This window comes from Trachypithecus francoisi, unplaced genomic scaffold (assembly GCF_009764315.1).
Source record: "Trachypithecus francoisi isolate TF-2019V2 unplaced genomic scaffold, Tfra_2.0 Lachesis_group12, whole genome shotgun sequence".
Taxonomy (NCBI): Eukaryota; Metazoa; Chordata; class Mammalia; order Primates; family Cercopithecidae; genus Trachypithecus; species Trachypithecus francoisi.
The window spans coordinates 101,827,314-101,850,863 of NW_022681457.1; the positions used below are offsets into that span (position 1 = coordinate 101,827,314).

The 23,550-nt window shown below is 45.3% G+C and overlaps 2 protein-coding genes across 6 annotated transcripts in view; one reads left to right on the forward strand and one right to left on the reverse strand.

Annotated features, from left to right (window-relative positions):
* The window catches only part of LUZP1 (leucine zipper protein 1), a 98,407-nt gene extending 79,770 nt beyond the window's left edge, over window positions 1-18,637 (forward strand). For all 4 annotated transcript variants that reach the window (XM_033227895.1, XM_033227894.1, XM_033227891.1 and 1 more), the window contains 2 exons: window positions 8,003-11,193; window positions 13,333-18,637. In XM_033227895.1, the coding sequence (XP_033083786.1) occupies window positions 8,122-11,193; window positions 13,333-13,458 (3,198 nt within the window). In that variant the 5' untranslated portion in view covers window positions 8,003-8,121 and the 3' untranslated portion in view covers window positions 13,459-18,637. The remainder of the gene's footprint in view (window positions 1-8,002; window positions 11,194-13,332) is intronic.
* A 290-nt stretch (window positions 18,638-18,927) lies between these two features.
* The window catches only part of KDM1A (lysine demethylase 1A), a 67,559-nt gene continuing 62,936 nt past the window's right edge, over window positions 18,928-23,550 (reverse strand). For both annotated transcript variants that reach the window (XM_033227897.1, XM_033227896.1), the window contains 4 exons: window positions 23,191-23,305; window positions 21,294-21,421; window positions 20,509-20,655; window positions 18,928-19,419 (listed from right to left, as the gene is read on the reverse strand). In XM_033227897.1, coding sequence (XP_033083788.1) covers window positions 19,234-19,419; window positions 20,509-20,655; window positions 21,294-21,421; window positions 23,191-23,305 — 576 coding nt within the window. In that variant the 3' untranslated portion in view covers window positions 18,928-19,233. The remainder of the gene's footprint in view (window positions 19,420-20,508; window positions 20,656-21,293; window positions 21,422-23,190; window positions 23,306-23,550) is intronic.

Sequence of the window (23,550 nt, forward strand, 5' to 3'; positions counted from 1 at the left end):
TCTCCCTGATGAAACTTACTTTAGGTATGCATAGGACTTTTCTGTTCTTTTCTTTTTTTTTTTTTTTTTGAGACGGAGTCTCGCTCTGTCGCCCAGGCTGGAGTGCAGTGGCCGGATCTCAGCTCACTGCAAGCTCCGCCTCCCGGGTTTACGCCATTTTCCTGCCTCAGCCTCCCGAGTAGCTGGGACTACAGGCGCCTGCCACCTCGCCCGGCTAGTTTTTTGTATTTTTTAGTAGAGACGGGGTTTCACCGTGTTAGCCAGGATGGTCTCGATCTCCTGACCTCGTGATCCGCCCGTCTCGGCCTCCCAAAGTGCTGGGATTATAGGCTTGAGCCACCACACCCGGCCTGCATAGGACTTTACAAAGTGTTTTTGCTAACTTTATTGCATATGTTGCTATAAGGTATTGAGTTGATATTCTTTTATTTCTTCAGAGGAACTAAAGCATAGAGAAAATCAGTGACTTGGCCAAACAGTATAGTATTCTTAAAAGAATACAAACTTTGGAATTGGACCTAGATTTGCTCTTACTGTCCTTGCTAGCCGTGTACTTTGGGAAAATTTGAGAGCCCCTGCCCCATAAGGTTATTGTGAAAGCTGAATAGAAGGAATACTAGCTACTGTTTGTTGTGACTTATGTGCAAGGTGTTCTGCTAAGCATTTTACATGCCCAGGGATTACCGTGTTGTCTTTGTGTAGACATTGAGGGAAAACCTCCATGGAGTAATGTAAGAACATGTAAAGTAGATGGTAGATCTGGGATTCCTGCAGAAATCATGTATAAGGTACTTAGTATTGTCTGTAGTAGAGTAGTGCCCTAGTTGTGGTTGTGCTTGTTTGTTCCTTTATACTCTTTTGTCGTTAGTTTATAGAGTAGTGCTCAGAGCTCCTCATTTTGTAAAAATGCTTAAGAGTTTATAAGGGGCCGGGCGCGGTGGCTCAAGCCTGTAATCCCAGCACTTTGGGAGGCCGAGACGGGCGGATCACGAGGTCAGGAGATCGAGACCATCCTGGCTAATACGGTGAAACCCCGTCTCTACTAAAAATACAAAAACTAGCTGGGCGAGGTGGCGGGCGCCTGTAGTCCCAGCTACTTGGGAGGCTGAGGCAGGAGAATGGCGGAAACCCAGGAGGCGGAGCTTGCAGTGAGCTGAGATCTGGCCACTGCACTCCAGTCCGGGCGACAGAGCGAGACTCCGCCTCAAAAAAAAAAAAAAAAAAAAAAAGAGTTTATAAGGAGGTGATTTTGCATAATGGGAAGAATCCTGAATATAGTCAGGAGACTGAAGTCCTTGACTTTGCTAAACTGCTGGAGAAAGCACAGAATTTACTTCTGAGTCCGTTTCCTTGTTTCTAAATTAAGGGGATTGGATGAAGTAAGTGATTTTATTTTAAATAAAAGCTATGTAGAACTCTTTATTTAATAAAGTCATATAGGGGAAGCCCAGTATGGTAAGAAGCTAAAATCAGTTGCTTTGGTTGAGTAAGTGGAAAGGAGCCTGGAGTTCAGCCTGCTCAAAATATCTCCCCTGCTCTCTTTCCCCTAAATGACCCCAAGGGGATTTGCTGAGTCTAGTTTGAAAACCAGTTGACTAAATGATCTTTAGCTACCTTCTGGCTCTGAAATCTCATTCTGAGGAGTGGAGGAAGATCCAGAAATGTTTTCTACTACTTCTCCAACACTTGGTCCAATAACTGGAGCTGGACATCCTGTGAGCGTTGTGGTTTTTTGATATCTGTGTCCTGTTTGCGTGGCATAGACCTGCAAGAAAGGACTTCCCAGCAGGTCAAGGGGAGAGTATTGTGGTTGAGACATTGTGCAAGTGGCACAGGGCTAGGGATGAGATCCTTCAGAGCATTACGACAGGGCCTGAGATTCTGTGCTGTCTGTTTACTCTTGCCATCTGTTTTCTCCTTTGTAATCCATGGTTAGATCATGGACATTCTTACTGTTTTCTGTTAATGGTCATTGCCAAGGGACCGACAAGCTATTTGAAAATTAGGCTCACTCATCAGTCAAATTCATCGAATTTTCAGCATTCACTGTGTTCTAGGCTCCCTGCTGGGTACTGAGAATATAGTGGTGACACAAATTGGAGAGAATAATTGAGTAAATAAAGCTTCAATAGATTGTGATAGGTTTTGTGGTGGGAACCATGCAACAGACTGTGAAAGCGAAAAAGAGAGGCCCTGATTCTGGCCTGGGATTTGAAGAAGGCACTCCAGAATTTTCCAGAAGGATACCTTGTCTAAGGTGGGATCTGAAGAAATGAGAAGGAATCAAACTAGTGAGGGCCCAGAGGGAAGAGGGAGGGCGAGGATGTAGATGAAGAGGCTGGCGAGGCCAGATCATGAAGGGCTTTGGGTGCCATCATGGGGAATTTGGACTTTATCCTAACAGTAGCCTGGATCTTTAGAGGGTTTTAAGTAGTAGTGTGTAATACCTGCTTTCTCTGTATGTTTCCAGTAAGTATTTGCTGCATATTTACTGGGTTTAGCTTTTTCATTGCCTGTCCTGGTTGGTTGATATCATCCAGAGTCTTGAATAGAACATACAAAATTGGCACTAAACGCCAAATAAATAAAACAGTGGTATAATTCCCAGACTCTCCTAATTCAGAATTATGATAATGTATAGATGGGGCTATACTAAAGTTTAACTTTTCCTTCTTTTGAAAAAGAGATTGTGAAAACTATAGTATAAGCTAGTATAAATAAGATGTGCTGAGAGAATGCTACAGTTTGAGGATAAGCTGGGTTTTCTTTAACAGCTTTATTGAGATATGCTTTATGTATCATGAAGTTTATCTCTTTAAAATATACAGTTTAATGGTTTAAGCGTATTTATGACGATATGCTGTTTTAAAGCACTTTATAGATGCATCATATATCATTTGTCTTCCAGTGACTATGATGGGAACACATCCTTTGTATCATATACTCATTTAAAATTGGTATGTGGTCTAAACTTAGTTAAGTCCCCCCAAACCAATACTGTGTATAAATTGACAAGGTTTTAATTGTACCACTGGGCAGAAGGCCAAAGGCAAGAGTTTTTAAAAGGGAAAAGGTTTCTTTCTAAAAACATAAACATAGAAGGTTTTTTCCCTTCTATGGTTTTGAGAATGAGGAAGCAGGTAGGCTGGGGAAAGGAGAAGGGGGACCAAAAGAGGCAAAGATGAGAGGACAGAGAAAGATGTACCCAGAGAAGCCGAGTGATGGACAGGGAGCTGTCATCAGGTGGGCAAGACCTGAATGGAAGTGGGGGGCTTGGTCTTTTCAACAACTTCAAGCATTGGTGTTTTTGAGGCGCTGAGCTTGAGCTCCATCTGGTGGCTCTAGGCTTATAGTGCAGCCATTAGAAGAATCAGGCTTGGAGAGAATTGGCATTTGGTGTCTCCTCCAGGCCCAATTTCAGTTGTTTTTCTTTTGCCCTGAGCTTTCTCATAGGATCATTGTTGGAGTCATTTCTTCTCTCTACAGTGGTGGCTGTTTTTCTCTTATGTCTCAGACTGTGTTTCTTCACTCTTTTCTGTGAGTTTTAAATGCAATCTTATTGGACAACATCACCTAATACCGTATTGTTGCTGTCATCTATTGACGCCCTGAGTCATTGCCCCTACCTTCTCAACACCTTCAGATTCTGTCTTAACGTCACTCTTTCCAGCATTATTCCTGTTAATTTGTGGTGCTTACATGCTGGTGACCCTTGTAACACCTTTACGTCTCAATTATTTTTCTCTTCCAATGATCTTGTTTTCTACTTCTCCCTACTCCCCCACAGGATTCCTGTGATTATACCTTCGTTTTTGACATTATCAATAACTACAGTCCCTCCGTGATTTCAATTCCTTGAAGTGTCTCTCTGATTTCTGTCTTCTGTATTTCAGGCTTAATTTCCTCTGGTACCTGGTACCCTTACTCCAACAAGCCTTCAAGTCCCCTTCAATTCATTAGTTTCTATTATATTTTCACTATTCATCACCTCCTTCTATACTGAGTGAATTTAAAGTCCCTCACACACATCCTCTGCTCTCCTGTCCTTCTCTTGCTTTGGTATGCCGTGCTTTGACCTGGTTCCGTCCAACTCTGGTTTCTCTATTCTTTCGTCTGTGCAGCCAGCTGAACAAGACTGGAGAAAAAGATAGAACTTTGTTGACTGGTTTCACTTTAAACCGTTACCAGGAATTTCAAGTAGAGCCTTAGATGTCTAATACACATCTCATACACATGTCCCAGATGAAACTCCTCATCTTCCTTCTCAGACTGCTCCATCTGCGGTCATCTCCATTTGAATTGATAATGCTGTCCCTCTACAAACTCAGCCCAGCCACTTTAGAGTCTACCTTAATTCCTATCTACCTCCCTACCTACCTATCTACAAACTCAGCCCAGCCTCCTTAGAGTCTACCTTAATTCCTATCTATCTACCTCCCTCCCTCCCTCGCTACAAACTCAGCCCAGCCACCTTAGAGTCTACCTTAATTCCTATCTATCTACCTCCCTCCCTCCCTCCCTACCTGCCTATCTGCTTATTTATTTAGAGATAGGGTCTTGCTCTGTCACCCTGGCTGGAGTACAGTGGCACAGTCATAGCTCACTGAAACCTTAAACTCCTGGGCTCAAGCAGTCTTCTTGCCTCAGTCTACCAAATAGCTGGGACTACAGGTGTATGCCACTGCACTTTCTAATTTTATTTTATTTTACCTTTTCATAGAGACAGAATCTTACTGTGTTGTGCCCAGGCTGGTCTTGAACTCCACCTCAGCTTCTCAAAGTGCTGGGATTATACATATGAGTCATTGCACCCGGCTTCTTAATTCCTTTATTGGCTTCATGCTTAACATGTAGTCTAAGAGCAGATCCTTTGGTCGTACCTTCATACAGCCAGAATTCTGACCATTTCTCAACTGTCTTGGTCGTGTGTTCTTGGAACGCATGTATTGTCCCCATCCTGGTCTAGGCCATAACTGTGTTTTGGTTGGATTACTACAATAGCCTCCTATTTGGTCTTCCTGCTCCCACCCATATCCCCTATAGTCCATTCTACTTGCCACCTACTTAAAAGTTTCTGCTGAGAAGTGATTCAGTTGTTATTATAGATTGTTTTTGTGTTTGGGATGTTTTTGCTTCTTCCAAAATTCGTGTTGAAACTTAACCCCCAGTGCAACAACTTTAAGAGGTAGGATCTTTAAGGAGGTAATATTAGGGGTCAGCATCTTTAAAAAAGGGCCTGAGAGAGCGAGTTCAACCCTTTTCGTTCCATTCCTTCTACCCTGTGAGGAAACAGCATTCTAGATGTCATCTTGGAAGCAGAGACTGAACCCTCAGCAGACACTAAACCTGCTGGTGCCTTGATCTTACATTCCCAGGCTCCAGACGGTGAGGAAATACATTTCTATTCTTTTTGGAGAGGGAGTCTTGCCCTGTCGACCAGGCTGGAGTGCAGTGGCACGATCTCAGCTTAGTGCAACCTCCATCCAGCGGGTTCAAGCAATTACCCTGCCTCAGCCTCCCGAGTAGCTGGGATTATAGGTGTGTGCCTCCACACCCGGCTAATTTTTGTATTTTTAGTAGAGACGGGGTTTCATCATGTTGGTCAGCTTGGTCTCAAACTCCTGACCTCAAGTGATCCTCCTGCTTGGCCTTCTAAAGTGCTGGGATTACAGGCGTGAGCCACTGCACCTGACCAATTTCTGTTCTTACAAATTACTACCTCAGGTATTTTGTTACAGCAGTACAAATGGACTGAGACAATGGTCTTTTTTTTCTTTTCGCTTTTTAAAGATTTTCTGTTTGTGGTGTGTTTTTCCGTATCCTTATGATGTGTCTAGGTGCAGATTTAGTTTTCTCCTGTTGGGACATTGTTTCCTGAATGTGAGGTTCCATATCTTTAATCAACTCTTGAAAATTCTTACCTGCTAGCTCTTCAAATATTGCCTGTTCCCCATTCTGTATTATATCCTTTTGGGCTGCCTGTTAAAATTCCTTGTTTTGGACCTTTTTAATATATATTTCCCCTGTCTGTTAACCTCTCTTTTACCTTTTCCATCTTTTTAACTCTGTGCTGCTTTTTGTAATATCATATCTCTCTTGACCACTATTTTTTCATATCTTCCTTTGCCTCTAATATGCCATTTCTCTTTTCTATTTGTAGCTGTTGTATGTGGTTAATTTTCAGATCTTCTGATCTTTGTTGATAGCACCTTGTTCCTTTCTCCTGTTTTTTCATTCCTTTCTCCTGTTTTTTCATTCCTTTTATGACTTTAAACATGGGAATGTACTTACTGTATGGTTTCTAGCCAATAATCTTAGTAACTTTGGTTCTTTTTGGTATAAACTTGCTCTGCCCAGTTATAGTAAAAGATGGATCTTTATGTGTTTTGTAATTTTTAGTTATAAGCTTGGGTTCAGCTGGACTTTAATCTGTGGGAATCCTGTGTGACCTCTGTAGAGAGTAGCTCCCTTCAGAGTACTTTTGTTTGCTCAGCTAGGTTTCCCAGGGATATTACTAGGCTGATAGCCATTTTATGCTAGTTTCTCAGAACAGATAGGTTCTGGACCACTCAGGTGGTATAAATTTGAACTCTGAATTCAAGTGAGAGCAGGTCTAAGATTATAAATTCTCTAGGGATGATAATCCTTTAACTCGTAATGGAGCCCAGGTCCTGTTATCTCCCTGTATCAGGGAGGTGACTTTTTTCACTAGTTATCCTGAAGCTGTAGTTCTCCAATAGTCCTTGCTTTAGATTGGGGACTGAAGTCTTATTTTCAACTTACCACCTCTATTGGGCCCAAACTCTTGTCTCTTATACCTGCATGATTGTTAGAACCCAAACTCCTTGGTTCTGGAGATCAGCAAGACACTAATAAGGACAGCTCAGTGGTAGTTTAAACTTACTATTCTTTTTCATTTAGTCTTCTTTTCTTCTGGTTTTAGCTGGAATGTCACTTACTTTCTGTGTGATCAGCTATACATTTTAAGTGATTGTTACATTTTATTCAGTATTTTTAGCTGTTTTATAGTATTAGAGGTTTTCCAGTTTATCTGGTTTGCCGTAGTGGTGGAAATGGAAGTCTGTTGTCTGCCTTTTAATTTCGTAGGACTTACTGTTTATGAAGGCTGTGTAAAATACCTTTATTAATCCATTCTCCTGTTTTAAAAATGAGAAAATTACATAAAAAAAGTAAACCTTCCCCTTTCTCTCTTTCCTTGGAGTATTATTATATGTTTGGTATATATCCCTAGAGAAATGGCTTTCAAAGAAACAAACCAGTCTTCATATCAACCTTAACATCTGGGACATTTGTCTTACAGTGCCAAAGGATACATTTTGTAGAAACTGCCTGTTGGCTGGGTTGGGCCAACTCACACCTGAATTCCACTTACAAATACACTTTTGGGGGAAGCGATGTTGAAAACGGGTGTGGAGAGATTGCTTTAGTATATTGTGAAGCTCACCATTTATAGCAAGGCAGATGGGTCAATTTGTATCGCTTTTAAGTCACAGTAGCTCATAAGAGATAATTTTTTTTTTTTTTTAAATAATCTTAGGATTGTTTATTGCTTTGTTACCAAGATCTTCCACATATTATCTCAGAACAACACTGGGGAGAAATATGGTAGACATCATTATGCCCATTTTACCACTAAGTAAAACTGAGGCTCAGTTTACATTGTTAATAATTCTCCTGAGATTATGCAGGTTGCAGGTGGTAATGATGTTATTATACCCTGCCATGAGAATTGAGGCTTCTTATACGTCTTTTTGCCATGCTGCCACTGGTGACATTCTTTATTAGGGCGAAACGAGTTATCAACTCAATATCGGCCATAAAGAACCAGTGTTTTCTTGCAGGTTTGTCATTCATTCAACGAGTTTGAGCCCCCACTATGATCCAGGCACTGGGAACAGATAGGAGCTCTTCTCTGTAACTGGGAGCTAACGTGCAGGTTTTCCATTTGCTGACTGACGTGCTTTCTACTTTGCTTCTATAGATTGATGATGGTCTCCAGCTGTCAAAGAAGATTGTGGTTGCCAAGAGAAAGGTAACCATTTCTCATCCCCTTGAGTGGAGTTGGATGCCTCTAGGAGTCCACACTGGCTGGCAGTAGACATGGCCGAATTTACAAGCTACAAGGAGACGGCCTCCAGCCGCCACTTGCGATTTAAGCTACAGAGTCTAAGCCGCCGCCTTGATGAGTTGGAGGAAGCCACAAAAAACCTCCAGAAAGCAGAGGATGAGCTCCTGGATCTCCAGGACAAGGTGATTCAGGCAGAAGGTAGCAACTCCAGCATGTTGGCGGAGATTGAAGTGCTGCGCCAGCGGGTGCTGAGAATTGAAGGCAAAGACGAGGAAATTAAGAGAGCAGAGGATCTGTGTCGTCTGATGAAGGAGAAACTTGAAGAGGAAGAAAACCTCACCCGGGAGCTGAAATCTGAGATTGAGCGGCTTCAGAAACGAATGGCTGAATTAGAGAAGCTAGAAGAGGCCTTCAGCAGGAGTAAGAATGACTGTACCCAGCTGTGTTTGAGCCTGAACGAGGAGAGAAATCTGACCAAGAAAATCTCCTCTGAGCTAGAAATGCTCAGAGTCAAAGTGAAAGAACTAGAATCTTCTGAGGACCGCTTGGATAAAACTGAGCAGAGTTTAGCGTCAGAGTTAGAAAAGCTGAAATCATTAACTCTGAGCTTTGTAAGTGAGAGAAAATACTTGAATGAAAAGGAGAAAGAAAATGAGAAATTGATAAAAGAACTCACTCAAAAACTAGAGCAGAACAAAAAAATGAACCGAGATTATACAAGGAATGCTTCTAATCTGGAAAGAAATGACCTTCGGATTGAGGATGGCATCTCTTCTACACTGCCGTCCAAAGAATCAAGAAGGAAGGGTGCTCTGGACTACCTAAAGCAGGTAGAGAATGAAACAAGAAACAAATCAGAAAATGAAAAGAACCGCAATCAGGAAGACAACAAAGTCAAAGACCTTAACCAAGAGATTGAGAAACTTAAGACGCAAATCAAACACTTTGAATCGTTGGAAGAAGAGCTTAAGAAAATGAAGGCCAAAAATAACGACCTTCAGGATAATTATCTAAGTGAGCAAAATAAAAACAAATTATTAGCCAGCCAACTGGAGGAGATAAAGCTACAAATCAAGAAACAGAAAGAGTTAGAAAATGGGGAGGTAGAAGGGGAAGATGCTTTCCTGTCCAGCAAAGGCAGACATGAGAGGACTAAGTTTAGAGGCCACGGAAGTGAGGCTCCTCTGTCCAAGCACACAGCACGGGAACTGTCTCCTCAGCATAAGCGGGAACGATTCCGGAACAGGGAGTTTGCTCTCAACAATGAAAACTGTTCTCTGAGCAACAGGCAGGTTTCTTCTCCCAGTTTCGCCAACAGGAGGGCAGCAAAAGCTTCTCACACGGGGGTGAGTACAGACAGTGGGACTCAGGAGACAAAGAAAACTGAAGACCGATCTGCACCCGGATCCTCCCAGAGTGAAGGGAAGAAGTGTAGGGAGCAGCCCTCGGTGCTGAGTCGCTACCCCCCAGCTGCTCAGGAGCACAGTAAAGCGTGGAAGGGGACTCCCAAGCCGGGCACCGAGAGCGGACTGAAGGGAAAAGTGGAGAAGACAACACGAACGTTTAGTGACACCACCCACGGATCTGTTCCCAGTGACACATTGGGTAGAGCTGACAAGGCTTCTGACACCTCCTCTGAGTCTGTCTTTGGCAAGAGGGGACATGTGCCTGGCAATGGAAGTCAAGTAACTCAGGCTGCAAACTCTGGCTGTTCTAAGGCCATTGGAGCTCTGGCCTCATCTCGAAGATCCTCCTCAGAAGGGCTCTCTAAAGGCAAAAAGGCTGCCAATGGCCTTGAGGCCGATACCAGTTCCCCAAATTCCAAGGCTCCTGTTTTATCAAAGTATCCTTATAGCTCTAGAAGCCAAGAGAACATCCTTCAGGGATTTTCAGTCTCACATAGAGAAGGGGTTGATCAACCTGCAGCAGTTGTGATGGAAGACAGCAGTCAGCATGAAGCCTTGAGGTGTCGAGTCATCAAATCCAGTGGCAGAGAGAAGCCTGACTCAGATGATGACTTGGACATAGCATCTCTTGTTACTGCCAAGCTGGTAAATACAACCATCACTCCAGAGCCAGAGTCCAAACCACAGCCTAACTCTAGAGAAAAGGCCAAAGCCCGAGGGGTACCTAGAACCTCCCTGTTTGAGAATGATAAAGATGCTGGAATAGAGAATGAATCTGTGAAATCTGTCAGAGCCTCCACCAATGCCATGGAGCTCCCAGATACCAATGGTGCTGGGGTAAAAAGCCAAAGGCCCTTTAGCCCCAGAGAGGCGTTGCGGTCTAGAGCCATCATCAAACCTGTTATTGTTGATAAGGATGTGAAAAAAATCATGGGAGGATCTGGAACAGAGACTACGTTGGAGAAACAGAAACCTGTCTCTAAACCAGGGCCAAACAAAGTGACAAGTAGCATTACTATCTATCCCTCTGACAGCAGCAGCCCCAGAGCTGCTCTGGGTGAGGCCCTGAGGGAGAGGCACACATCCACCAGCAATATCCAGGTGGGGCCGGCAGAGCTCACATCATTTAGCAACCATGTCAGCTCCCCTTTTGAGCTCTCCATTCACAAACATGACATCACCCTGCAGCTTGCAGAAGCGGAGAGAATGGCAGATGGGCCCCTGAAGAACAGGCCAGAAACAGTGGTCTCTCGGAGCAGCATTATAATCAAGCCATCGGATCCTGTGGAGAGGAATAGCCATGCACCTCCAGCGGAGACAATCAGGTGGAAAAGCCATAGTGCCCCTTCAGAAGTGGGCTCCTCAGATGCCAGACATGTTACTGTGCGGAATGCCTGGAAGAGTAGGCGAGACTTGAAATCTTTAGAAGACCCCCCAACTCGAATAGGTAAAACCATGGAATCTGCCAATACCAATGCCTACACCCAGAGATCTTCCACAGACTTCTCAGAACTTGAACAGCCCAGGGCCTACCTTTTTGAGCAGGGCACTCGAAGGGTAGGACCAAGTTCAGGGGATGCCCCTGAGCCCTCCTCCAGAAGGACCCAAAGTAGCCTCACTGTGTCAGAGGTGCTTACCCGTCGGAATCGGGTAGGAGACACCATCACTGTCGCAGCCTGGAACCACTCAGCAGGCATGGTGAGTCCCAGCCTCTCTCCCCTCTCTCTTTTCTCTCTCCCTTTTCCTTCTTTGCCTTTTCCTTTTTCTCCTCTGCTCTGGCCTGTGTGACCCAGGATCCTGAGAACTGAGTAGAACTGGGTTCCTTAAAGAACTGTTGAAAAATCAGGTGGGTTTGACCTTTCTCCTAAAGAAGGTTTTTGGCAGCATGACTTTCCAAAATCCCTTTTCCAATTTGTTGTCTTCATTTTGCTCTCACATATGAAGGCGACACAAAAAGGAAATATGTCTTCTCTTCCCTTGGTTTGCCAGAGCAGCTAAAGGAGCTCCCTGTAGGACCTCAGAGCAGCATGAAAAGCACAAGAAGCAGCTACAGCGGCTGGGGAGCTCTGGGCGACAGTAGGAGGCCTGGTGCCCTGTCTGTAGGGCACAGCGATGGGGAGCCAGGTCAGCAAGTTCTCGGCTGCCTCAGTTAGCAGATCTTCACAGGCTGCTGGCCTCTCAGGGATGAGGAGAGCCGAGGCATACACTGGGCCCATTTTAGATAAGCTTATACCCAATTCCAAATGACACTTTTTTTGCCTTCTCCCAGACAGCTGTCTGCCTCATATCATCAGTCTGAGGGCAGGGCTGGTTCAGTATGGCTCATTACAGCTTTGATAAATCCAGAACCACCTGCCTTACGTGAGTGTGAGGGTCAGAGTGTCAGAACAGCATCTGGAGAAGCCCTTGGGAGTGTCTGTTCAGTAAGAAACCTGTGATGATGAAAAACTCTTTGGACCTGGACACAGTACTCCCTTCTTTTAAAAAAAGCAGATGACTATTAACTTGAAAAGCCTGTGACTCTTTACAGGGTACTTAACACTGGACAAAAGTACTTCACTACTCACAGTGTCATTCAGTCCCTTGAATATCTGCCTGGGGGCAGATACTATCCCCATTTTTCAGATATAGAAGCTAAGGGTCAGAAACACAAAATATCTTACCCAAGGTTACCCAGCTGAATTACTGGAAGAGCTAAGACTTGAATCCAAAATTCCTGTCTCTAAATCCAATGCTCTTTCTCCTCTGCTAACCTTTCTCACTCATGCCTATGTTATTCTTTGATCTGCATTTGCTTGGGAGAACCAAAGAGAACATTAAAAAGATAGAATTCTGGCCACGTATGGTGGCTCACACCTGTAATCTCAGCACTTTGGGAGGCCGAGGCGGGCAGATCACAAGGTCAGGAGTTAAAGGCTAGCCTGGCCAATATAGTGATACCCTATCTCTACTAAAAACACAAAATTAGCCAGGTGTGGTGGCACATGCCTGTAATCCCAGCTACTTAGGAGGCTGAGGCAGGAGAATCACTTGAACCCGGGAGGTGGAGGTTGCAGTGAGCCGAGATCTCGCCATTGCACTCCAGCCTGGGCAACAAGAGCAAAATGATGTCTCAAAAACAAACAAAAAAAACCAGGTGGGGTGGTACGTGCTTGTAATCCAAGCTACTTGGGAGGCTGAGGCAGGAGAATCGCTTGAACCAGGAGGCAGAGGTTGCAATGAACTGAGACTGTGCCATTGCACTCCAGCCCGGGAGACAGTGCGAGACTTCATCTCAAATAAAAAAGGTAGAATTCTAGGAATAGGGAGAAAGACAGCTGTTTGGGCCCCAGAAGCTTTGGACATTTAAGAGGAGAGATAAAGGATGAGAGACGGGCATGTGAGCTTTTTGATAGTTTGTATGTGGGAAGGAGGAAGAGAGCTGTCCGGACCTCTCTTCAGCTCCCCTCCAAGGATGTGGATGGGTCTCATCCCCAGAATCATGCAGCCTGCATGCATGTGCAGAACTCAGACTGCTGGCCCCTCCTCAGGGGTACCAGTCCCATGCTCCCATTCCAGGCTCTGTCCTCTGTAAGGCTCCTGTTCCGTTGTGAGCCTCCTCCTAGCCTGCCCTGATGGTTCCTAGCAGCTTGGAGTTCCCGGTCTACCCGATTTCCAAGGAACTTACATATTGGCCCGTACTCAGGCAAAAGCATATCTTTGCAGTTAACTTATGGCCTGTCTGGGCTATATCTGCCTCTGCTAGGTTAGAAGGGACCCATTGTGGTAGCAGGTGAGGGTGTCTTGTTCCTCAGTTTACTGATCTCCACAGCGCACTTTTGTTATCTGTTGGCACAGGAGGAAGAAGGAGAAGACTGTACACTCAGTGTCTACAGGCAACTGCACAACTCCCTGGATCCGTCTGAACTGCCTGGGAAACAGGGGCTGCCAGAACCTGGGCGAGTACGGGCCGAGGAACAATGACGGCCAACCAGGCCCTGTGCTGAGGAGAACGGAACCTGCGGGGTGTCTGCTGTCTACCCTCTGCTCCTGCTTCTTAGCTCTCTCCACTGTCCTGCCCCATGAAGGATCCAAGGCCAGTTAACCAGGCAAGACACAAACCTTGGCTGGGAAACTGTGGTAGAGCTGGGCTGTGGCTCAGGTAATTTTTGCCATTTGGCCAGAGGGAATCAGAGACTACAAGATGGACGGTCACCCAGGCCCAACCTTCCCCAATGCACGAGTCCTCTCTCTCTCCTTGTCCCTGTCAACCAAGTAGTTGGACCATTCTGGCCCCCAAACGGGGGAAGATAAAAGTCCTCACCACACCACAGGAGTCAAAAGTTCTTCTCGGCTCCTTGGTGGGTTGTTTCTGGATCCTAAGACAGCCCCTGTCTGTGTGGTTCATGTTCTGATTTCTCAGTCTCACTATATCCACTTCACTCCTCATTTGCCCGGTGGGCTCAAGTACCCCGTAAGATTTACCAGCCATCAGCGCCATCTAGGGGGCTTTCATTTCTTTCTCCTTGGAGTTCTTTTCCGCAGCCTTTTAAAGCAGAAAGGGGTCTGTGCTGCCTCTAAAGGATTGAGACTACCCTTTAGGTTGAAGTTTGACCTGGCCCCTGGCTGACCAGTCTCCTGGAAGCAGAGCATGCAGATACCCATGTGGATATCCATTGGAATGACATCATCCCTCCCCAACCCCAGCTCTCTCTGCTCACCTTTCAAAGGCACCTGGAGGTGCAAGTCTCATGCATCTCCTTTCCCGAGCACCAGTAATGCTGCTGGCATCACCTGCTCTTGCTTTATTGTTTCCACCTTGGGAAAATCCCTAGGCTAAGCTGGGCCTGACCCAGCATCCTCTGCCTTCTAGGAAGTGCCCAGCACGGGGGAAAGCAGACCCGAAGTGACTCCCCTTTAGTCACTCCACAAGCAATAGCTCCATGAGAGGCATGGACTATGAGACTACTCCCTCCTGTTCCTCCTCCTCCGTCCCCCATGAAGGAGGCATCGCACTTTACCAAGCTGATGCATTCCTACAGAAGTGGGCCCCGGATTTCTGCAAGTCGACCATCATGATGACTTCGTTGGAGGAGAGGTGATACAGACATACCCACTGAGGGCCTCAGGTTATGTAGTTCAAAATGCAGCAAACCTTTCAGAAAGCCACGTAAATAAATTGGTTAGGTTCCTTAGACCAGTCATATGGGGAAGTTGAAAAGAATTGTATATTCTTGGCACTGCTTTTTCTGTAGCATTCTTTCAATTCAAAGAAGGGATCCTCTTTCAAAGGCTACCTTTATGAAGCAGACACTATTGCCCTCAGAATGAGAGAACATGAAACTAGCAGTCTGGTAAGCTGTGTTTTTTTCCCCATGGCTTTACTTCCTTGCTGTGTGACCTTGGGTGAGTCATTGCCTTCTTGGAGCCTCAGTTTCCCTGTCTGTAAAATGAGTTCTTTGAAATGGATGATCTCTAAGGGCACCAAATCTGGTATTCTGAGGTTCTCCTGTTCTCACCATCTATAATAGTATGGGATGATTTACCTGTTCTCACCATCTGTAATAGTATGGGATGATTTTTGCTTTTGGAAGGTATCATCCATGTGGGTTCTCCCCCCCTGCCCTCGGTTGTTTTTCGGGGCCTTGTTTTTTTAGTTTCCTCATGTTTTAATCTCATGGGGATGAGCTCAGAGAAGCTCCCTGGACCTGTTTCCCAGTCTGCAAAGTGAGGGGATTAGATCGGATGGTCTCTGAGGCTCTTTGTGGCATCAGCCTTGTCCAGTGCCACACAGTATCTCCCGGCTTTCTAGGAGTCTAGATGTTATGGGAAGTACCCAAGTCTGTGTATCTCCTGTTCCTGTGCATCTCCTATGAATCTCCTGGCAAGAGGAAGACTCAAGACTTCCTCCAGAGGAATTTGTCTTCCCTGCCTTCACTCAGCATGGGAATCAGTGTTCATCCTGCCCTTGTCTGCATCAGATTTGGCAGTGAGGAGGCTTGGGGAGCACCTACCTTACTTTCAGGGACAGGAATCTTGCTCATACTTCTGTTTCCTAGAGTTGCCAATCTAAAGGCATTGTCATGTGGCCTGCCTTTCCTCTCCACATCCCCACCTCTAATGCTCAAGATGCTATTTCCAGGATCTCTTCCTGCTGCTTCTCCTGGCTCACTAGCCAGAAACCAGCTCACTCACGGCTGCCGTCCCTCACTTGCGGCCTCCCTGCCATTCTCCTTCACTGGTTGGCAACCTTGAGAGTTCAAAGGAAATCAACCTCCATGGTGGTCAACTGAAGGTATAGGAAACTAAGTCTGTGGCTCTTCTCTGCTGATGGAAACAGAAGGGCGCCAAGCCATGCTTAAAAAGATCTCGCCAATAATTCTTGTGTTTGGGTGTTGGAGCCCTGGATTCTGGTGCTATATAGCTCCTGGTGCCAAAGTCTGGATCTTTCCACATTTCAGCAGCACCAACATCTGCTGCTACTCAAAATGTCCTGTGGAAGAGGGACAGCTGTGAAGCCCTTTTGCTGGGGCTGTCATCTTGAAATCTGAGTGCAATAGGATTTGATTGTAACAGTTATTTCAGGATATTTTGTTTCTTTAATCTGCACACTTTCTAGATAGATTTTATTTTTAAATGTCCTCAGCATTGCAGAAAATAACATTGTAATAGCAAGTAAAGGCTGGAGGCTCAGTTTCTCTGGGCTTCAAATGGCTGGCAAGGCTGGCTCTCAAATCCCAAAGTTGGGAGGCATGTTTCTGGAAAGCAACTGAGGTGTGACTGTTTGGACCCAGGCCTCATCGTCAGGGGTCCTGGAGGAAGCCTCCAAGTAGAGGGGAGACCTGTAGTTGAATAGTTGTTTAATCAAGCCAAATAGTCTCACTGCCCCCAGTCAGCAAACCCACTTTTATGCCAAGTTTCTTCCGTAGCTTGGCTCTTAAATTTTACTGGCAGGTGTATGGTTTTTGGAGGGTTCCTAGTGAGTTGGGGGACCTGGCAATAGAGCTGCTTGGTTAGAGGGAGTGGAGCTGGCTTAGTACCAGCAGCTGATCTCTTCCACCTGCTGCTGCTTTTTGCCACTTGGATACTAAACCAGAGAAAGCTGAAGGTGGATAAATAAGCTGTGGCTGTTTTTTTTGCTTTTGGGTGGCAATGAAAAAGTCAGTGTGGGTTAAAGGGATCTGCAGTGGGGCCAAGGATGCCACCTCACCCTCAGCTGCAGGCAAGCTTGCACATAGATAACCCCTCTCATGGGAGTGTTCGGGATGTGGGGGGTGCTATAGTGTTCTTGGACTTGTCGTCCTGGGGCAGTTTTAGTTCTTTATATTTAGTGGGTCAGTGCCAAGTGCTACCACTTCCCAATAAAGGAACGGGGACCCAGAGGCTGGGTCCCTCGCTACCTTGTTAGGAGGTTTTGTTATTTCTCTGACAAGATTGCTTTGGAAAGAGCTGCTTTTAGGGATTATGTTTTGAATACCCCGAGTGGGGAACAGGGTTCTCTTCAAAACCTCACAACCAAGATCATAGGAGAAAGGGGCCCTATTTTCCTGCTGCTTCCCAGCTCAGAACATACTGAATGGAATGTATTTTTAAGAGAATAAAGTCTATTTTTTTGTATTTTAAAGATTGAGAGGGCTAAGAAGGTAGCCCTCAAATAAACTGTTATTGCATTATAGGCCCCTTTGTTGGGGGCAGTCTGTTGGTCCACACCTACTTGCTCAGGCAGGTGCTCTGGTCTCACCCCTGCCCCTTGGAGTCTAGGTGCAGCAGCTTCTACATTCCTGCTCCAAGCATGGGACCAAGGAGGCCGGAACCTGTCGCTGGAAACCAGGGCAAAGCAGTGGCTCAGGGCTCCTTGGGTGCATGTGTATCATTGGAGCTGCCTGTCTGCATGTATCCTCTGGCGCGAATGCTCTCTGTTGGCTCTGCAGTACGATATGTAACCAATAAAGCTCCCTCGTTTCCATATATACTCTGTGCGAGTCTGTGATGCGAGTGTTAATGTCATCCCTGTGTATCTGTCTTCTATGCATTGACGCAGCTCTAGTATATTTCATTGTATGCTTAAAACTGGGTATTTTACCTAACCAATTACTGATACTGCAAGGACTGGAAACATTAACTGAGGCTTAGAAAAGGACATGCGTAGGACCCACATAACTGGAGTTATAATCAGCAGCTATTTCTTTGCAACATTTAATTTTCAGGCTTGCCCATTGTTGCCAGATAGAGTCCTCTCTCTCTCAAGCTGCCTATGCCATCTGTTTAAAAAACAAAAACTTTTTAAGGGACCTACCCCGGATTAGATACCTTAGCTAATCCCCATGAAGTAACAATGTTGATGGCAGAACTCAGATTCAAACGCAGGTGTATGCCGAGGTCCGCGCACTGCGCACTGCGCACAGCCCTCATCTTTTCATCAGTTCCGCCACTTGCCCTGATCCTGGTGTGCAGATTCTTCCATACTGTCATGAATTCTTAAGACGGGGGGGAAAAGCCTTCTCCATTTTCATCTTCCAGTCAGAACAACAATATAAATTATGTCCCTTAACTCATACTAAGAATAAAACCACATTTAAGGGGCATTACTTGGATTTGTAGTAACTGAGTTTATCTGTCAGGAGCCCCTGGTTAAGGAACCAGCATGTAACATGTTTTTATCTTATATGGGCAAAAGGGACTTTGCCGGTAAGGATTCTGGGATGAGGGAGATCATCCTAGATGATCCAGGTGGGCCTTAAATGTAATCACAGATATATCCTTTTAAGAGGGAGACAAAGATTTGACTACAGGAGAAGGCAATGTGATGATGGAAGCAGAGATTGGCGTTAGGTGCTCTGCGGATGGAGGTGGGAGCCACAAGCCTTCCCACCCCTAGAAACTGAAAAGAGCAAGGAAATGAACTGATCCTCCCCGCTCTGAGAGCCTCCATAATGAATGCAGCCCTGTAGACCCATTTTAGACTTTAAGCATCCAGAACTTTAGATTTTTTTTTTAAGAGCCACTAAGTTTGTGGCAATTTGTTAAACCAGCTGTTACCTAAGCCCTTGCTCTTATGTAGTGTGCTTCCCAAAATGTACACCAACACCTTTAGTAGAATTGGGAAGTTTTAGCACATACCCATGGAGGGAATCAGGAATAAAGGCAGACTCGTCTCCCAAAGGCTCAAACTTTGTTTCAGCTCGTGTTTTATCTTGAAAGTTCATCCAAAGTTTCCTAATACGCATGTTCTTGGCACACCACCACACCCCTCCCCAGTGGGGAAGTCTAGTCCCACTGACTAAGAAATCCACTGCTTCTACAGGACCGCCCCCCTACCTTATCTTCTGACCTGATCAAACCATTTTTCTCTGGAGAAAACATATATTACTATTGTCATAGGATAAACTTGGCATTTCCAAAGGAGTAACGCCCCCATCTTGTATGTAACTCCAACCCAAAGGAACGGATGGGCCAATTTTATATGAAGTTTTATTCTCAAAATATATTAAAAAAAAAAAAAGAGACTAAGATGTTACTTCACAGCACTTGCCTCAGTCTTTATGAAGAACACAATTCCAAACTAATAAACAAGTTCCTCCCTGTGCTCTAGGTCATTCAAAGGAGGCAAGCTCCCTTGTCAAATCAGGAGCTCCAGCAGCCGATCAGGAGCCCAGGTGCCAGGGTGGACTTTCTCAGTGGGATCTAGTATTGCTAGAAGAGCCTTGCTTATACGGCAGAAACAGGCACATGGGCCTCTTCTCTTAGAATGTATCTGTCTCACATGCTTGGGGACTGCTGTGCAGGAACACCTGGTGTGGCCTGGCGAGGCAGCGTATACATGGCCCCCAAAAACTGGTCTGCAATTCTTCCTGCTTCTCGCAGCCCACTCAGCAGAGCACCATGCACTGTGGCTGGGTAGTTACGGATTGTATGTTCTCCCGCAAAGAAGAGTCGTGGAATCGGCTGTTTTAGGGGAAAAAGAAAATTGGCAGGCTGCACATACACCTTTATTCTTGTACTTAAATTACTAAATTCCTGTTGACCTTGTAAAGGCTGACCCCCCAATTACTATTCATCATTCTATCTGAATCTCCCTTATCAGTAGGCATTTTCCCAGAATTGACAAGTAGAAATGAGACAATAAAACTCCACCTAGCCTCAGTCCTAAAGTGATGCTTAACGTGTTCTCATCAGTTTAGATACCCAATTCTAGAACGTCCTTCCCTCAGTACCTTCTGGGAGGGAGCCTCACTACCCTGAAGCACGGGACATTTGGTGATCAGGGACACTTCAGCCTTGCAGCTCAGAGCAGGTCTGGGCTATGACACTGAGGAATTCTTACTGCTCTTGGAGTGGGGTCTGGCATAAGGGTCTAGATAAGGACCCAGGGTTATTTCTCAGGAATGCCCTGGAAGCCCCTAGTAATTGAGACCTTGCAGCAATCCTGTGAGCCATTACAAAATGGAAGTGCAATTAAAAATGGTTTTCTTGGCCAGGCGCGGTGGCTCAAGCCTGTAATCCCAGCACTTTGGGAGGCCGAGACGGGCGGATCACGTCAGGAGATCGAGACCCTCCTGGCTAACACGGTGAAACCCCGTCTCTACTGAAAAAAATACAAAAAACTAGCCGGGCGAGGTAGCGGGCGCCTGTAGTCCCAGCTACTCGGGAGGCTGAGGCAGGAGAATGGCGTAAACCCGGGAGGCGGAGCTTGCAGTGAGCTGAGATCCGGCCACTGCACTCCAGCCTGGGCGACAGAGCGAGACTCCGTCTCAAAAAAAAAAAAAAAAAATGGTTTTCTTTTTTTGGGGGAAAACCTGAATAAGGAAAAATGTTATTTGACTTATACTCTGGACTCCTCCATTCTGAATGCAGACTGCCTAGATTTACAAAACCAAATGATGAGAAATCAGAAATGGTGCCATCCTTTTAACTCTGTGCTTGGTTATCTGAAAGGTCTGAAGATAGAATGACTAAAATCTGAAAAAAAAATCAGGGACATCATGAGATCCTGGCCCCTTCCCAAATAAGCCCAGATAGTTTGCCAGTTCTCACCTGTGGGGCACCTGGAATCGAGGGGCCCGGAGTGATGGGCTGAGCCATTAAATCATAGTCATTTCCAGATGATCCTGCAGCAACATAGGAATAAGAGCCCCGGGCCCAGGGATCAGCACGCCAACGAGACACCACAGTTTCCTTGGGCTAAAAGAAAAACCAGGAGCAAAAGTCATTATGATATACCAAGGACAAATCAATCCTTGGAAGGTGGAAAAGCAGTGGTGGGTGGAGATACAAGTGAGAGAAAGAGGGCCAACAGATGTGAGAGCCAGTGATCAAGTGATGAATGCTCTGCTTTAAAATAGATGTGGACAAAAGGACTTCAGACAGGAAGGATGCCTCCATGTTGCCTTCCTGTCTGTGAATCCAGAGATCTACACAGGGTTCGGCCTTTATTCTCTTTTATAAATTCACAATATGCTTCCCTTCAAAGGAATCCTAAGGGATTAAAGTATTTCAAAGAACAGGAAAAAGTACCAAGAGGTTCTCTGAAAACTTCCCAGAGATACTCACTGGAGTTTGGCCATTTTGTCTAAAATGTCAGGGGTATGGTGTGACTCTAAAGCCAGAGGAGAAATGTAGCTAACAGCCTTCAGATTCCCCAGCTCTTGTTCTGGGGGGCTTTTCTGAACCCCATGCTTAGGCCATGAACTCCAAACATTAATATTCATGTAAAGGCACACACCTCAATTCTAGCTTAAACTGTCCTGACCAAGAACATGCTGCAAATACATTAAACCTTGGTTGAGTTTGAACCCTGCTTACCTCACCTGTCTACTTACCTGGGGTACTGCACTGCTACCAAAAATCCCTTTGAGAATGGCCAGGCATCGGCCAACAATCACATCGTCACTTATGTTTTCCATGATACCAGCAGCTTCTCCTGCCACTAGTGCCAACAGTATTGGAGCTGGGGAAACAGAAAGGATAATTCTAGGGTTTTCCTACAGACTTTCTTCAAAAACGTCCTTATCAGGCCCCACCTTATTCCTGGTGCTCTGAAATCTGATGACAAGACACACGCAGCACCACTGAAATGCAAAGAGACAAATTATGTTTCTGAAACAGCCTATGGAACTGTTGTCGCCAGAAACCAGCCACTAGGAGCTGGCAGACTACAGAGTGAAGTAAGATTCACAGGCACCTCACTGCTTCTAACGTGACAAAATACAGCAGTTCTGAAGATATAATTTCAGATCTTGCTAATAAAAGGGAATTATTAAGCATCCCTTTACTTTGGCACAGAATTCTTAACCTTGACTACCTTAGATAGCTCCATGACAATGGCTACCTCCCTTTCAGCCATCCCAGGCCCCTCCAAGCCCAGGACTGTCTTCAGTCACCCATCTGGTGAGTAGTTATGCAACAGACATAGGTGGCAGGCACACTACTAGAAGAGGGGGATAAAAAAGATATAAACTATATACTCCAATAGAGCAACAGATGCAAAATTACACAGATAATTATTAACTGTGATAAAAGCTATGAAGAAAAAGTAGGCTATAGGGAAAAGCATACAGGGTAAATTTAATTTACATTTGGTGCAGTGGAGATGTGTGTGTCCTGGAAGTCTTTGAAATACTGACATTTATGTCAAGACCTGAATGCTGAATAAGACAGGCTGTGAAGGAAGTGGGGTCGAGGGGGTGGGGGGAGAAGCAGCCCCCCCAGGCCTAGACCACAGTACATGTAGAGGCTCTGAAGCAGAAAACAGCATGGTGTCTTCCAGGATGTGAGAACAGCGAAATGTGCCTGGAACCTGGGGATGGACAAGGAAGTAGAGATGAGTTAGATAATGAAGAACCTTAGCATGGGCCAAGATAAGGAGTTTGAACATTTTCTTTCAGCAGCAGAAAGTCACTAAAAGAAGCAGGAATAGCAGTATAGCTATTGGTAACCGTCCACGCAATAGGTAAGAATGGCTTGGACTGGGAGGTAGGCAATAGAAAAAAGTAAATAGGTTTGCAAGACATTATAAGGCTGGCACTGACAGGACTTGACAGCCTGGATGGGGAAGAGACACGCTGCTGCTGTCAGAAAGCAATGTGCTCAGGGAGCCAAGTCCCCCTCTGTGAAGTTAGAGGCGCTGGGGTGTGAAAGACCATTCACCACGGGGCAATGAGGAGTAATGGAAAGAACTGGGGATGGGGGTAAGCCGGTTAGCGGATGTGTCTGCAGTGACAAGGCCAATGTCTTCTTTTTACAGCCTTTTCTGGGAATGAGGTGGTGTACAAATATACTTTAAGTCTACATAAAGTCCAATTACAGAAGAAAATAACTGAACAGGAGGTAGGAATTTCTTAAATACATTGTAAGAGAAGCAAGCAAAGAATTGGGGCAAGTCAGTCTGAGAATGAGGAACACAAGCTTCCCCTGGTAGGAAGCCTCCCAGGGCCTGTCCCTCCAGTCTGAGTGGACCTCCAGTAACCTGGGCGTTCAGCCCGTCATGCCACCTACTGCCCTGTTCTAAGGCTGCTTCCCCGCTTACTGTATCCCCACTAAGTTGGGAGCTCCTTGAAGGCAGGTATTTTTACACCCCAGTACCTAGAAGATATTTCAGGAATTGTTTGTTGAGTTAATAAAGAGAAATTAAGGCATATATATTGAGAAAACCCAAAATATTTCAAATTCTATATTCCTGTGAGGATATGGAAAAGATTAAAATTAGAAGGCATTTACCTTTATAGAGGTTCCAGAAGAGGAAGAGCTCACCCCTGCTGGCAGTCGTACTGCCAACATGCCCGAACAAATTGACACTTGGATCCCAGAACACCCGGTCAAAACACAACACCACCTACCGTAAGAAAGAAGCACGTGAGCTAGTGACAGGAGCCAAATAATACTGGCTTCAAGAGACTTCCTTGAAGTCTCTTCTAATCTGCGTTCAAAATAAGCCCAGAAATTCTTATTATTTAGGATGACATTTACGATCCTCTTTTTATAGGCTTGAGTTTGTGAAATGACCCCATAAGTCCGTATGAACAGACACTTGATGATAGACTTAGACACTGAAGAGAATCAACTGACATGCCTCAGCCC